At 43.2% G+C, this 13902-nt stretch overlaps 1 protein-coding gene across 1 annotated transcript; it reads left to right on the forward strand.

The window, feature by feature from the left end:
• The first annotated feature begins 216 nt into the window (after nt 1-216).
• Nucleotides 217-8935, forward strand: b4galt3 (UDP-Gal:betaGlcNAc beta 1,4- galactosyltransferase, polypeptide 3). Its single transcript, XM_029621442.2, has 8 exons — nt 217-682; nt 1294-1391; nt 1664-2210; nt 2341-2576; nt 3164-3354; nt 3442-3564; nt 4066-4170; nt 4255-8935. The coding sequence occupies exons 3-8, from the start codon at nt 1940-1942 to the stop codon at nt 4658-4660; spliced, it is 1332 nt and encodes a 443-aa protein (XP_029477302.1). The 5' UTR covers nt 217-682; nt 1294-1391; nt 1664-1939; the 3' UTR covers nt 4661-8935.
• The last annotated feature ends 4967 nt before the right edge of the window (nt 8936-13902 follow it).

Genomic DNA, 13902 nt, shown 5'->3' on the forward strand with positions numbered 1-13902 from the left:
TTTATTAATAAAGGACTGAAAGTAGCTGTGCTCTGGCTACACCATAGTGATACCCTAGAGGGTGCTGTTGAGGCTACTGAAGACCATTGCAAAACAGTGTTTCAGTTATTTAGTGACGTGAATATATTTAATATATTATCAAAAAAATCTAACTGTATCATGTTTCACTATTTTAATTGGGTCCTTCCCTTCCTCCACTGCTATATAATCACTTGTGTGTTTCACAATACAATCTCAACTAGTGTGTGTGTGTGTGTGTGTGTGAGAGAGAGAGAGAGAAAGAGAAAGAAAGAGATAACACGGAGAGGGTTTCTGCACTCGAACATGCTCAATTTGCCCGGCAAAATACGTCATGTTCGCTTTGCCCCTCAACATGCCTGCCTGTCGTAGCGGCAGCGCTGTAGCCTACAGAGAACGGGGATGATAGATGAACCGCAGTTTATATGTTGATATCTGTTGGATGCTGCTGCAGCAGCGACGGCCTTCCGTGTTTAGTCCATGCGGAAGAGTGCTTTCTAAACGGCTAATAGAGGATTTCGACCTGGATAAAATAGATTAGGAAGCGGACTCACCCAGAAACAGCTCCATCCACCCATACCATCGAATGTGTTGATCACAGGGCGGCCCAGTTGTCCTAAATCGAAGCCGGGGGCTAGATTTGGAACGTCGCAGGAACATGGAGGTGAGACGACGGGTGTGACAAGGGAGTTCTGCCCTAGAAATTAATGTTGCAGACATACGGATCTAACGCGAGAATGGCCTAGAATTAAGAAGGAATGCAATGATCTAGAGATATAGAATGATGTTTAGCTAGGTGAACAGATTATCACGAAAAATATTAGGCCTAGACTTCAATAATAATAATTATTAATACAACTATTATTATTCATTTTGACAGCTTGTACACCATATTCTGGAGATAAAATGGACATGGATTTGATACGGACATTATGTTTCACCTAATATGGACGCATCAATTTACACATTTCAATCTGTTTTGAAAGTAATTGTTTATGGTATCATTGGATCTTATATTTGTATCATATAGAAAATCTAACTCATAGCCTAAAAACGAGTTGCGACTTGTTGTAGCCTACTGTTGCTAGGAATGCTGTTATAGTTACTTAATACATTTTTCATGTAGCAACTGAACCGTTGGAGTCATACTGTAGCCTAATTTAAGAAGAACACTTGAGTCTACAGGCTTCCTATTCAGATATGAAATCAGTCAGTCAGTCAGTCAGTACTGCAGTCATGGTAGGCTACTACCTGGTGCTTTCTCTTCTTCATAAGGAACTATGAGGGGAGGAGGAGAAGGAGAGAGGGAGAACAGACTCTCTGCTGGAGGCCAGGTTCTGATATCATCCAGTTGGGACCACAGCAGAACACAGGTACACTCACACACACCACTCGTTGATGGTTTCTCAGGGAGAGATGGATTATTTTTAAAAACACATTTCTAATTCACACAGTACACGTGGGAAATAGGACAAATGTAAGCACCCACAAAAGTATTATGATAATTCACACACACACACACACACACACACACACACACACACACACACACACACACACACACACACACACACACTGTAGTAGCTATGTCATTGTTTTTGCGTAACTGTATACAATGTTGAGTGTTGTTCCCTGTCTTTTACAGTGACTCGTCAGATGTTGAAGCGATGGCCGTGTGGACTGAGCTATAGCGCTGCAAGATTCATACACATAGATGCCCCCCTCCTAACCCCCCGAGCCCCCTACAGCCTCCCCACCCTCCCTCTGTCTCTCCTCCATCTCTCCTTCCTCTGTCATCCCTCTACCCCCTCTGATCCCAGCCTCTTTCTGATCTAATTGTCTCTCACTGTCTTCTTCTCTCCTTTTCTCTGCATCTCTCTTTTTCTCTCCATCATCCCCCCCCTCTCTCCCTCCCTCCATCATGGCGTGTTGTGGTCGCTCTCTTGACTCCCCCTGTACCCTGGCCCTATTGGTGGGCTTCCAGTTTGCCTTTGTGGTCTACTTCTCCCTGGGGGGCTTCAGGGGGCTGGTGTCCGTACTGGTCCACTCTGAGCAGCCTGAGTTTGACTACTCCCGCCCCCACGACGTGTACACCAACCTCAGCCACCTGGGGGTGCCACCAGCCCCCCACATAGGAACGGGACCTCCAGGGGCTGAGCTGAAGGATTGCAAGATGCCCTCACCACTACTGGGTAAATATACGTGTGTGAGGGGGAAAACCACTCCACCATGCTGTAAGGCATTATGTACTGTATGAATAATCAAGGTTTCCTACATAATACGATACATCTCCCCTCCTCTACCTCTCTATGTCTTCGCTAGTCGGTCCTGTATCTGTGCGTCTGTCCTCGCCTCTCTCTCTGGAGGAGATCAGGGAGAGGAACCCGTTGGTGTTACCGGGAGGCCGGTACAGCCCCCCAGACTGCCAGCCGCGCCACCACACGGCCATCGTGGTGCCGTACCGTAACCGCCAGACTCACCTCCGAGCCCTACTCTACCACCTCCACCCTTTCCTACAGAGACAACAGATTCACTACAGTATCTACATAGTCCAGCAGGTCTCTCTCTCTCTTTTTTATTTATGTATCTTTAAAAAAAAAAATGGCCCTTTTTCTCCTCAATTTCGTGGTGTCCAATTGTTGTAGTAGCTACTATCTTGTCTCATCGCTGCAACTCCCGTACGGGCTCGGGAGAGACGAAGGTTGAAAGTCATGCGTCCTCCGATACACAACCCAACCTAGCCGCACTGCTTCTTAACACAGCGCGCATCCAACCCGGAAGCCAGCCGCACCAATGTGTCGGAGGAAACACTGTGTACCTGGCAACCTTGGTTAGCGCGCCCGGGCCCGCCACAGGAGTCGCTGGTGCGCGATGAGACAAGGACATCCCTACCGACCAAGCCCTCCCTAACCCAGACGACGCTAGGCCAATTGTGCGTCGCCCCATGGACCTCCCGGTCGCGGCCGGTTACGACAGAGCCTGGGCGCAAACCCAGAGTCTCTGATGGCACTGCTGGCGCTGCAGTACAGCGCCCTTAACCACTGCGCCACCCGGGAGGCTGTCTCTCTCTCTCTCTCGCGCGCTCTCTCTCTTTCTCTCTCGCTTACTTTCTTTCTCTCTCTGATCGCTGTATTTTCCTTTGCAGTGGGGTAACTCTACATTTAACCGAGCTAAGCTGTTGAATGTTGGGGTCCGTGAGGCGCTGAGAGACGAGGACTGGGGGTGTATCTTCCTACACGATGTAGATCTTCTGCCTGAAAATGACCATAACACCTACACCTGTCACAATCAGTTCCCCACACACCTCTCTGTTGCCATGGACAAGTTCAGATACAGGTATGTGTGTGTTTATGAAGAGTATCAGTGTCTGTATGTCAAGTGTCATCTGAGGTTCTGGCATCTTCTGGTATTTGTCCCACCCAGGTTGCCGTACCCCCAGTATTTCGGAGGGGTATCTGCGGTCACACCTGAGCAGTACATGAAGATGAACGGATTCCCCAACAGCTATTGGGGCTGGGGTGGGGAGGACGATGACATCGCTGCCAGGTGAGTAGGGCGAGGGGCTGGGAGGGACAACCACATGTGACTATACCAGTGAATTCCTTGAATGATGTCTCGCCTGTATCTCTCTCTCTCTTCAGTAGCTATTTGTCTTCACGTGTTTAATTTCTACCTCTGTCATAATATCCTGTTCATCTCCATTCTCACCGCCATTGCTTTGCTGTGTCTCTCCCCACAGTTCATGTTTGGAGCTCAGTAAGTATCCATGTCAGCTTGTTGGGCAGTTTGCTTGGTAGATTTCTTCCGCATTAGTTGGTTTGTTTAGTTCAGGTGGATGTGTGAAAACCCATACTCTGTCCCATAGAGGGCCAATGGACCAGTATGATAGTGGATTACACACCTCATTAGTAGGCCCCAGAGTTTTTCCTAGTGAGGTCAATTGGTCAGGAAAAACTTGAGACGCTACCTTATCTAGTCCTGTGCTGTCTTTCAGTTATTTCACTCAAATCAACATATTAATTCTTCCTGTGTTGCGGTCTGTCTCAGAGTGCGTCTGTCTGGGATGAAGATAGTGCGCCCTCCAGTGGCCATCGGACATTACAAGATGATCAAGCATAAAGGAGACAGGGGCAATGAGCAGAATCCACGCAGGTACACACGCGTGAGCACACGCACGCACGCAAGCACACACGCGCCTTATTGACTCATCTCTCTCCTCCCCCTGTCCCTCCACAGGTTTGACCTTCTGAAACGGACCAGGCTCAACTGGCATTCTGATGGTCTGAACTCTCTGACCTACGAACTGTTATCCAAAGAGCTGCAGCCTCTCTACACCAACCTGACGGTCGACATTGGGGACGACCCTCGTCTGCCCCAGAGAAAGGCCACGCCTCCTATGCCCAAACGTGAGGTGAAGGGGGATGAATTACCTCCCCTTGTGCCATGGAGCAAACATGGATCAAAGAGGAGGGGAGACACACCCCGTGCAGCCAAACATGACATAAAGGGGGAAGGGCAAGCCGTTAAAGTGGGTGTGGTTACAGCTGTGACTACGGCTAAACCTAAAGCTGACAAGGTAGACCACGCCCAGTCAAAGACAGTGCATCAGACTGTAGATGAGAGGGCGAGTGTGGTAAAGTAGGAAGAAGGGCTGGAGATATGGGGTGCATCTCATTGGTCTAAAGCTGCCCCCTCTCCTCTTCTCTCCTGCATCTGAAAACACAGGATGGGTGTTAGCAATGTGGAGGATGTTACTGTCCTGTCCAGTTCTACCACATCAATGCAGATGAAGGAAAGGACATGATGAGAGGAAGCCAGAGATGCACTGAGTTGTACACTAAAATGACACACCTTCTGTTCCTGTATTATCATAGGGTCCCCTATGAGGGGACCAGTAAAGCTAGCTATGTCCGTGAAACTGTAGATATTGTGAAGCATAGGGCTTAGGCTACAGCCAACTCAAAACCCTTCTGAATGTGACTCACCTCCAGCGACAGTCAAGGTATTCAAACAAACTCTCCACCCTTCCTCTCAGAAGACTACACCACCGTTATTACCAGTTGGTTTCATTGGTTCTTAAACCTCTCTTCGGGGATCCCCAGACGTTTCACCGTTTTGTTGTAGCCCTGAGTTAGCTCACCTGATTCCAGTAGTCAACGGCTTGATGAGCTACTGAATCAGGTGTGCTAGCTCTGGAATAGTTCATGTGGGGGTCCCTGAGGAGAGGTTTGAGAACCACTTGAACCAGACAACTGGTATGTAAAGAGTGTTGTAGTCTTCTGAGAGAGGAAGGGTGGAGAGGTTTGAGAACCACTTGAACCAGACAACTGGTATGTAAAGAGTGTTGTAGTCTTCTGAGAGAGGAAGGGTGGAGAGGTTTGAGAACCACTTGAACCAGACAACTGGTATGTAAAGGGTGTTGTAGTCTTCTTAGAGCAGAAGGGTGGAGAGGTTTGAGAACCACTTGAACCAGACAACTGGTATGTGAAGGGTGTTGTAGTCTTCTGAGAGCGGTGGGGTGGTTTTAGAAACACTGGTCTGATGGACATTATGTGGTGAACATTCATTCTGAAGAGAGAGATTGTGACATCAGCATTTAATCAAACCCAATTGAAACTCCAGAGTTCCTTTTTTCAGCCAATGGGATGCCAGATCTTGCAAGTAACCAATCCGCTGCCAACCCACTGCTGCTCTGAGCCAATCATCTCCTAGTTGACTTCTGGCTTCAGCCTATCCGCTCCCAGAAACTGCTGCTGTTGGTCCGCCCTATTGTGTGGGTCAGTGTTTCTGTGCCTTCTCTCTTCTATTGATCTTTTATGGAGTGGGACAAAGTTGTCCCTAGATGCTGATCTGGGGTCAGTTTTCTGTTGTCCCTGTTATGGTTAAGTGTATATATATTGGGTCGGGGTAAACTGATGCTAAGTCTGTATCTACAGGCAACTTCTTCTCCGAGCACCATTTTATATCCGTTTGCCCGATCAGTGCTTTCACACTCCAGACGTATCAGATGACTGTAGGATTTATATTTATATAGAGATGTTTGTTTACTTTGAGTCAGGTGCCTCTTGATTGTGTATTTGGGTTTAGAGACAATCTAATCGAAGGGTAAAAACGTTAACTGTTAATAATCGCTTCACATAGAGAAAGAAATCTCTCTGTAAAGGGAAGTGAAGTATTCTATGCCTCAAATACATTAGACTTGGTTCTATAGTTTGTTTTCTAGTTTGAATATACTGTCTTTAAGTGAGTGAACTTATGTCCATCCAGTACAGAATCCCTCATAGCCATCCATGTTGATTTCATATCAGCCATCCATGTTGATTTCATATCAGCCATCCATGTTGATTTCATTTCATATCAGCCATCCGTGTTGATTTCATATCAGCCATCCGTGTTGATTTCATATCAGCCATCCGTGTTGATTTCATATCAGCCATCCGTGTTGATTTCATATCAGCCATCCGTGTTGATTTCATATCAGCCATCCGTGTTGATTTCATATCAGCCATCTGGAATGTACTGTACATACTTTATCATACTAGTTTACTGTAATCCAAAAACGATAAGATATGTTTCAGTGAGGGGAGGTTCTGGAGCCAGTTTGTAGGAGGAGCTATAAGGTAACTACCTATACTGTATTTCCTGCTGCGCTGTGATTGGCTAAAGGAGTGTGTCGGGGGGGCTCTGTAGATTCTCCTGTATAGGACATAGGGTTTCATTAGAGAGATGCTCATTTCAAGCTTTTATGCTGTTCATGAGTTGATAGAATAGTTTTTTTATATTCAGATCCACGTTAGCTGTTGAAGAATCAGCAACTATTCTTCTTGGGGTCCACACAAAACATAGAACATGACCAAATACAGGTTACTAATGGACAAGAACAGCAACACAAACAATATGAGTATTTTAAAAAGAAGAAGAAAGAGAAAATAAATGAATAATGCTAATCTTAAAAATTCAAGAATAATGTGTGTTTTGAAAGTTGTTGTTTTTTCATGATTTATTTCACTAAACTACTGTGTTACTGATGCTAATTTGAATGTATTTTATTTATTAAACTACTGTTAGGATTTGGGTTTTACCCGTTAAGCTTACTTACAGCAGTGAGTATTTACTCATTCCATAGCATCAACAATGCCTCATATTAGAATGTAGACCAACCTTTTAGCGTGAAAGAAAGGGTGGTTCATATTATCCATGTAGTTGTCATGGTTACTAGCACTGTGCTGAACTTATATGACGGACTTTAAGTTCCAAAACTTGCAGATACTGTAGAAATTAGATTTAGAATGGAAACAATTGAATCTTTATCAGGTAGAACAGCTGATTTGATATATTCTATATTTCTATTTCTGTCTTCTACATTCTAAACATTATGCCTCAATAAGCCCCGTGTTTTAAAGAATGGAATGCTGTAGGCAACCCTGTTCCTGGAGTACCACAGGTACTACAGGGTTTTGTTCCAACTAGTCACCACACATGACCAACTGAGCCATGCAGCACTCCAGGGCCAGGGTTTCCTACCCCTGCTGTAGGCTATGTACTGAATGTGTCTGATTCAGTGTACAGCATATCATGCATATATGCCCTCTTGCTGTCTGGGAGAGAGCTTTACTTTTTTACGGCCGTGGTTGGGAGTCCCATAGGGCGGCGCACAATTGGCCCAGCGTCGTCCGGGTTAGGGTTTGGCCGGGGTAGGCCATCATTGTAAATAAGAATTTGTTCTTAACTGACTTGCCTAGTTAAATAAAGGTTCAATTAAAATAATATATATATAAAAACATTACGTGGGTGCTTTCTAATAGAGGGAGGGAGGGTATGGGAATCAAGGCCTCCGACTGTACAATAGGAATATTAATCAATACTGTCAATCATTATCTGCACCTTGTACCCAATTAAATCTTTACAATGAGGATGATGAAATGCCACCCCCATCTTTGAGGTCACCTTTTCAACTCGTGTGTGAGATATTTTAGAGAATTAGAGAAAGAGAATAGTATTTTGACTTTAGATTCACTACACAGGTGGCATACCAGTGAAACTACTGTATACCCACTGTAACCATACACTACTTGATGGTGGTGGTGATAATGGCGATGGTGATGATGCCATCCACTATTAATCAATTGTAAGTGATCATCCATAGGATATATCTGCAGTCATATTAACACAGCTCTTCATAGGGACATAACCGACTAGTATGTATCATAGGAGACAGTGTGTACCTGGAAATCATTCTATATTTAATAAAATAGCTAGTTTTCTATCAGATGTTTGGTGTAAATGGAGGGGAAATAGTATAGACTACTATAGGCAATCTAATGTAACTTTAATTTAGTCACATGCTTTTGACTTTTATTTCTAAAACATGCTTTTGACTTTTATTTCTAAAACATGCTTTTGACTTTTATTTCTAAAACATGCTTTTGACTTTTATTTCTAAAACATGCTTTTGACTTTTATTTCTAAAACATGCTTTTGACTTTTTCAATCATGATCAGTTCGGTGTGTTGATTTCCATACTGATAGCTGTGTGGTAACATACTGTATTGAAAAGTGTTAGAATATTATTGTAGTTTTAAGGGGATATGAATTATATCATTTGGACTGGGAGTTGAAGGGAAGGTTATGACATGTGCTTTAGTCACTGTATTGAGTTTTTAACCTGATTTCCACCTTCAGATGAAAATTGACTCATATTTAAGAGGAAGTGGACACTGGACAGCTCTAGTCCTCTGGGGTTGCCGTGTCTGCTGGGCTGGGTTGTGTTTGGGAGTGAGAGGGGGAGAGACCAGTGGAGAGGCCAGCAGAGATGGCACCCTAGAGAGATTGGGGGTTATTCTTTGGGCCATGTTGTGGAGTGTTGTGTTTCATGACTACACAGAGAAAACATACCAATAAAACACATTCAAAAGCAGACTTGCCTGCTGTCTTTTTTGTATGTATTTAATGGAGGATTATTATGATTGACTATATACAGTGCAATCTGTTTTGTCACCAAAGCCCCATATACGACCCACCATTGCGACCTGTACGCTCTCGTTGGCTGGCCCTCGCTTCATACTCGTCGCCAAACCCACTGGCTCCATGTCATCTACAAGACCCTGCTAGGTAAAGTCCCCCCTTATCTCAGCTCCCTGGTCACCATAGCATCTCCCACCTGTAGCACACGCTCCAGCAGGTATATCTCTCTGGTCACCCCCAAAACCAATTCTTTCTTTGGCCTCCTCTCCTTCCAGTTCTCTGCTGCCAATGACTGGAACGAACTACAAAAATCTCTGAAACTGGAAACACTTATCTCCCTCACTAGCTTTAAGCACCAACTGTCAGAGCAGCTCACAGATTACTGTACCTGTACATAGCCCACCTATAATTTAGCCCAAACAACTACCTCTTTCCCTACTGTATTTTATTTATTTATTTATTTTGCTCCTTTGCAACCCATTATTTTTATTTCTACTTTGCACATTCTTCCATTGCAAATCTACCATTCCAGTGTTTTACTTGCTATATTGTATTTACTTTGCCACTATGGCCTTTTTTTTGCCTTTACCTCCCTTATCTCACCTCATTTGCTCACATCGTATATAGACTTGTTTATACTGTATTATTGACTGTATGTTTGTTTTACTCCATGTGTAACTCTGTCGTTGTATGTGTCGAACTGCTTTGCTTTATCTTGGCCAGGTCGCAATTGTAAATGAGAACTTGTTCTCAACTTGTCTACCTGGTTAAATAAAGGTTAAATAAATAAATAAAAACTTTTTTTTTTGAATAGGTTGTTAGAGTAATGGCTAATGGACACTTAGGGAATGTTTTGTCACCCCATCAGAGAAACATACAGTACATGCATATCATATACACATCAAACCATTACATCACTCTTAATGCTATGGCAATCCTGAATGTTCTATCACACAACATAAGTGGGGGATTATAGAGTGAGCCATGAGATCATACTTATAAATAGATCATGACTCCTGTCAATGTTCGATCTGTTTTCTAATCTCTGATTCAGAGGCATCGGAGTGGGTGTCGGGGGAGCTGTAGTAGAACTGAACAGTCATGAAATAAATACACACAGTATCTCAGAGGAATCACATGCCTTTGGTCAGAAGTAGTGTACTGGATAGGGAATAGAGTGTGATTTAAGCCAGTCATAGTAATGTTCTGTGGTAGACTATAAATCCATAATGTACAAGGTCTGTACACAGACGTCATACGGTATGCAGAAGGTTCCATGCACACTGAATTTATTGGGACCAACCATTGCATTGATTTAACTCCCATTGAACAACTGAGTCTCACAATCTGGCATAGAGTAAATACCAAAACTTGGTGGAAACCATGAAAAAAAAATGGGCAGGGACCATTTACTGGCAGTGTTTTCCCAGCTAAATATTGTTGGTTCACAGAACATTTCTGAAAGGGAAGATATAACTCTCCTCTTGTGTGCCGTAGGCTGTACACGGTGGCAGCTGGAAGAGACTAACCTTCTTCTTACCAATGTTTGTCCATTTCTGTAGCATTCATGGACAAAACTCCTTCCAAATAAATACACTCTAGGAACAGTGGATCCTGGGATTTAGATCAAGATTACACTGAGGTGATGTCACAGACAGAGTCCACCAGGAAGGAGACAACAGTTACCAACCATTTCAATGACATGTCAAATGGTCCTCTATTTCACCAGGAATAAAACCATTTCAATGACAACATTTATTTTAATTTGATTAATTTCACCTTTATTTAACCAGGTAGGCAAGTTGAGAACAAGTTCTCATTTACAATTGCGACCTGGTCAAGATAAAGTATAGCAGTTCGACACATATAACAACACAGAGTTACACATGGAGTAAAACAAACATACAGTCAATAATACAGTAGAAACAAGTCTATATACGATGTGAGTAAATGAGGTGAGATAAGGGAGGTAAAGGCAAAAAAGGCCATGGTGGCAAAGTAAATACAATATAGCAAGTAAAACACTGGAATGGTAGATTGGCAGTGGAGGACTGTGCAAAGTAGAGATAGAAATAATGGGGTGCAAAGGAGCAAAATAAATAAATTAATTAAATACAGTAGGGGAAGGGGTAGAGGCTAAATTATATATGGGCTATGTACAGAAGCAGTAATCTGTGAGCTGCTATGATAGCTGGTGCTTAAAGCTAGTGAGGGAGCTAAGTGTTTCCAGTTTCAGAGATGTTTGTAGTTCGTTCCAGTCATTGGCAGCAGAGCACTGGAAGGAGAGGAGGCCAAAGGAAGAATTGTTTTTGGGGGTGACCAGAGAGATATACCTGCTGGAGTGTGTGCTACAGGTGGGTGCTGCTATGGTGACCAGCGAGCTGAGATAAGGAGGGACTTTACCTAGCAGGGTCTTGTAGATGACCTGGAGCCAGTGGGTTTGGCGACGAGTATGAAGCGAGGGCCAGACAACGAGAGCGTACAGGTCGCAGTGGTGGGTAGTTTATGGGGCTTTGGTGACAAAACGGATGGCACTGTGATAGACTGCATCCAATTTATTCAGTAGGGTATTGGAGGCCATTTTGTAAATGACGTCGCTGAAGTCGAGGATCGGTAGGATGGTCAGTTTTACAAGGGTATGTTTGGCAGCATGAGTGAAGGAGGCTTTGTTACAAAATAGGAAGCCAATTCTAGATTTAACTTTGGATTGGAGATGTTTGATGTACGTCTGGAAGGAATGTTTACAGTCTAACCAGACACCTAGGTATTTGTAGTTGTCCACATATTCTAAGTCAGAACCGTCCAGAGTAGTGATGCTGGATGGGCAGGCAGGTGCGGGCAGGGATCGGTTGAAGAGCATGCGTTTAGTTTTACTTGTATTTAAGAGCAATTGGAGGCCACGGAAGGAGAGTTGTATGGCATTGAAGCTCATCTGGAGGGTTGTTAACACAGTGTCCAAAGAAGGGCCAGTAGTATACAGTATTTGACATGTCAAATGAACCTCTATTTCACCAGGATTAAAATCATTTCAATGACAACATGTCAAACGATTGTCACAAGTGTAGAGAGGAGTAGGCAGTCGCAGGTTTAGAACTACTGAGTTTATTAAAGCACTATATAAATAAAAGCAGGATGAAACCCAAAGTGCAGAATAATAAAGTATTCAGGAAATAGTAGGAGCGATTCCTCTCAGGAAAACAAGCAACATTTACAATGACCGACAAAGACAAATGACAGTGGGAGTATATATACAGTGATTGAGTGGGGATTGGAACCTGGTGTGTGTAATGATGACGAGATATGTCCGGGAGTTGATGAGTGAAGGGCGTTTGCCAGCAGCAGGTTCGGCAGCAGCTAGAAGGCCTGAGCTGGACAGGAGGGGGAGCCAAAGCGAAGGCTGGTGTGACAATGATCTTCTGTTTCACATGAGGAATAAAACCCATTTCAATGTCAACATTTTAAATGATCCTCTATTTCACATGAGAAATAAAAAAGGTGTCTTTTTTTCATCAAACATATTATATAGATCCAGTGGATCCACTTTGCTTTGTGGCTGGAGTTTCACTTTGGTTGGACTGTGAGCAAACTAAAGTCTACTGTACCTCATCTTTGGCATTAGAGAGACAATCTGGTATGTTGGTGTGATAGATAAGTAAGAACAGAGAGAAGGCTGAGACAGGCTTTAGTCAACTCCTGTTAGTGCCTATGAGACTGACTGACCTGTCCCAGCCTTTACACACACACACACACACACACACACACACACACACACACACACACTTCCCGATCTGGCATGGCCCGCTCAGAGAAACCCAGGCACGTCACTCTCAAGAAGATCAAGAGTCTCGACCCTCTTTCTGCCAAGGACTCTGCTCTATTCATTAAAGAGATTTCTCTTTTTAATCTCAGAGGGGCAACCTAGATTTAGGAAGGTTAAGAGTAAGTAAACATAGAATTAATTAATGTATTCTTCAATGGCAAAGACAATCTACAAAAAACTTGAACAAAACATCCCTTATCTAACTGTTAAATTCTAATTTCTATTGAATATTCCTGGAATTCCTATTTCATTTCCCAATAGGTATGTGAATGGCACCTTCCCGTACATATACGTGATTTACACTTAACCTGTACATATTTCTAGGTACCGTATTTGATCCACAGCATTTGATCCACAGTATTTGATCCACAGTATTTGATCCACAGTATTTAATACACAGTATTTAATACACAGTATTTGATCCACAGTATTTGATCCACAGTATTTAATCCACAGTATTTAATACACAGTATTTGATCCACAGTATTTGATCCACAGTATTTAATACACAGTATTTGATACACAGTATTTGATCCACAGTATTTAATATACAGTATTTAATACACAGTATTTGATCCACAGTATTTGATCCACAGTATTTGATCCCCAGTATTTAATACACAGTATTTGATACACAGTATTTTATACACATTATTGCTCATAACACATAACATAAATGTGAGAAAGCAGCACAGGAATACAAATAACAAAAATGTGTCAGACAAATCATCCAACCATATCTTATTGACAGGAAATAGAATAAAAATAGAAACCATCAAACAATGAGGACATTGAGTCATCAGGCCACTCGGGTTGTATGATCCACATTTAGTCCTTTAGCTGTTCAGCTGTTTCTATCATACACATATTCAGCCTCAGTGGACCATTTCCTCTGCCCCGGGCCTCCTGTGCTCACAACAACGCAGAGATCAAGTGAATTATTTCAGCTATTGTGGCAGTACACCCACTGGGGATCTAGATCATGCACTCATAGCTTTTTTTTGCCTCCCAGTAAAATAATGTTAACATCCTGTCCTGTCCTCCTACACAATCTGACCTTGACATTCCCAGGTGATTGTTTTTTTCCTCTCTTTCTCTGT

This window comes from Oncorhynchus nerka, linkage group LG20, assembly GCF_034236695.1.
Source record: "Oncorhynchus nerka isolate Pitt River linkage group LG20, Oner_Uvic_2.0, whole genome shotgun sequence".
Taxonomy (NCBI): Eukaryota; Metazoa; Chordata; class Actinopteri; order Salmoniformes; family Salmonidae; genus Oncorhynchus; species Oncorhynchus nerka.

Excerpts from the sequence above, each read along its gene's own strand:
- b4galt3 (XM_029621442.2), top strand. The coding sequence starts at position 1,940 with ATGGCGTGTTGTGGTCGCTCTCTTGACTCCCCCTGTACCCTGGCCCTA. Across the intron at positions 2,211-2,340 it reads GATGCCCTCACCACTACTGG|TCGGTCCTGTATCTGTGCGT; the intron begins GTAAATATACGT and ends TGTCTTCGCTAG. Across the intron at positions 4,171-4,254 it reads AATGAGCAGAATCCACGCAG|GTTTGACCTTCTGAAACGGA; the intron begins GTACACACGCGT and ends GTCCCTCCACAG.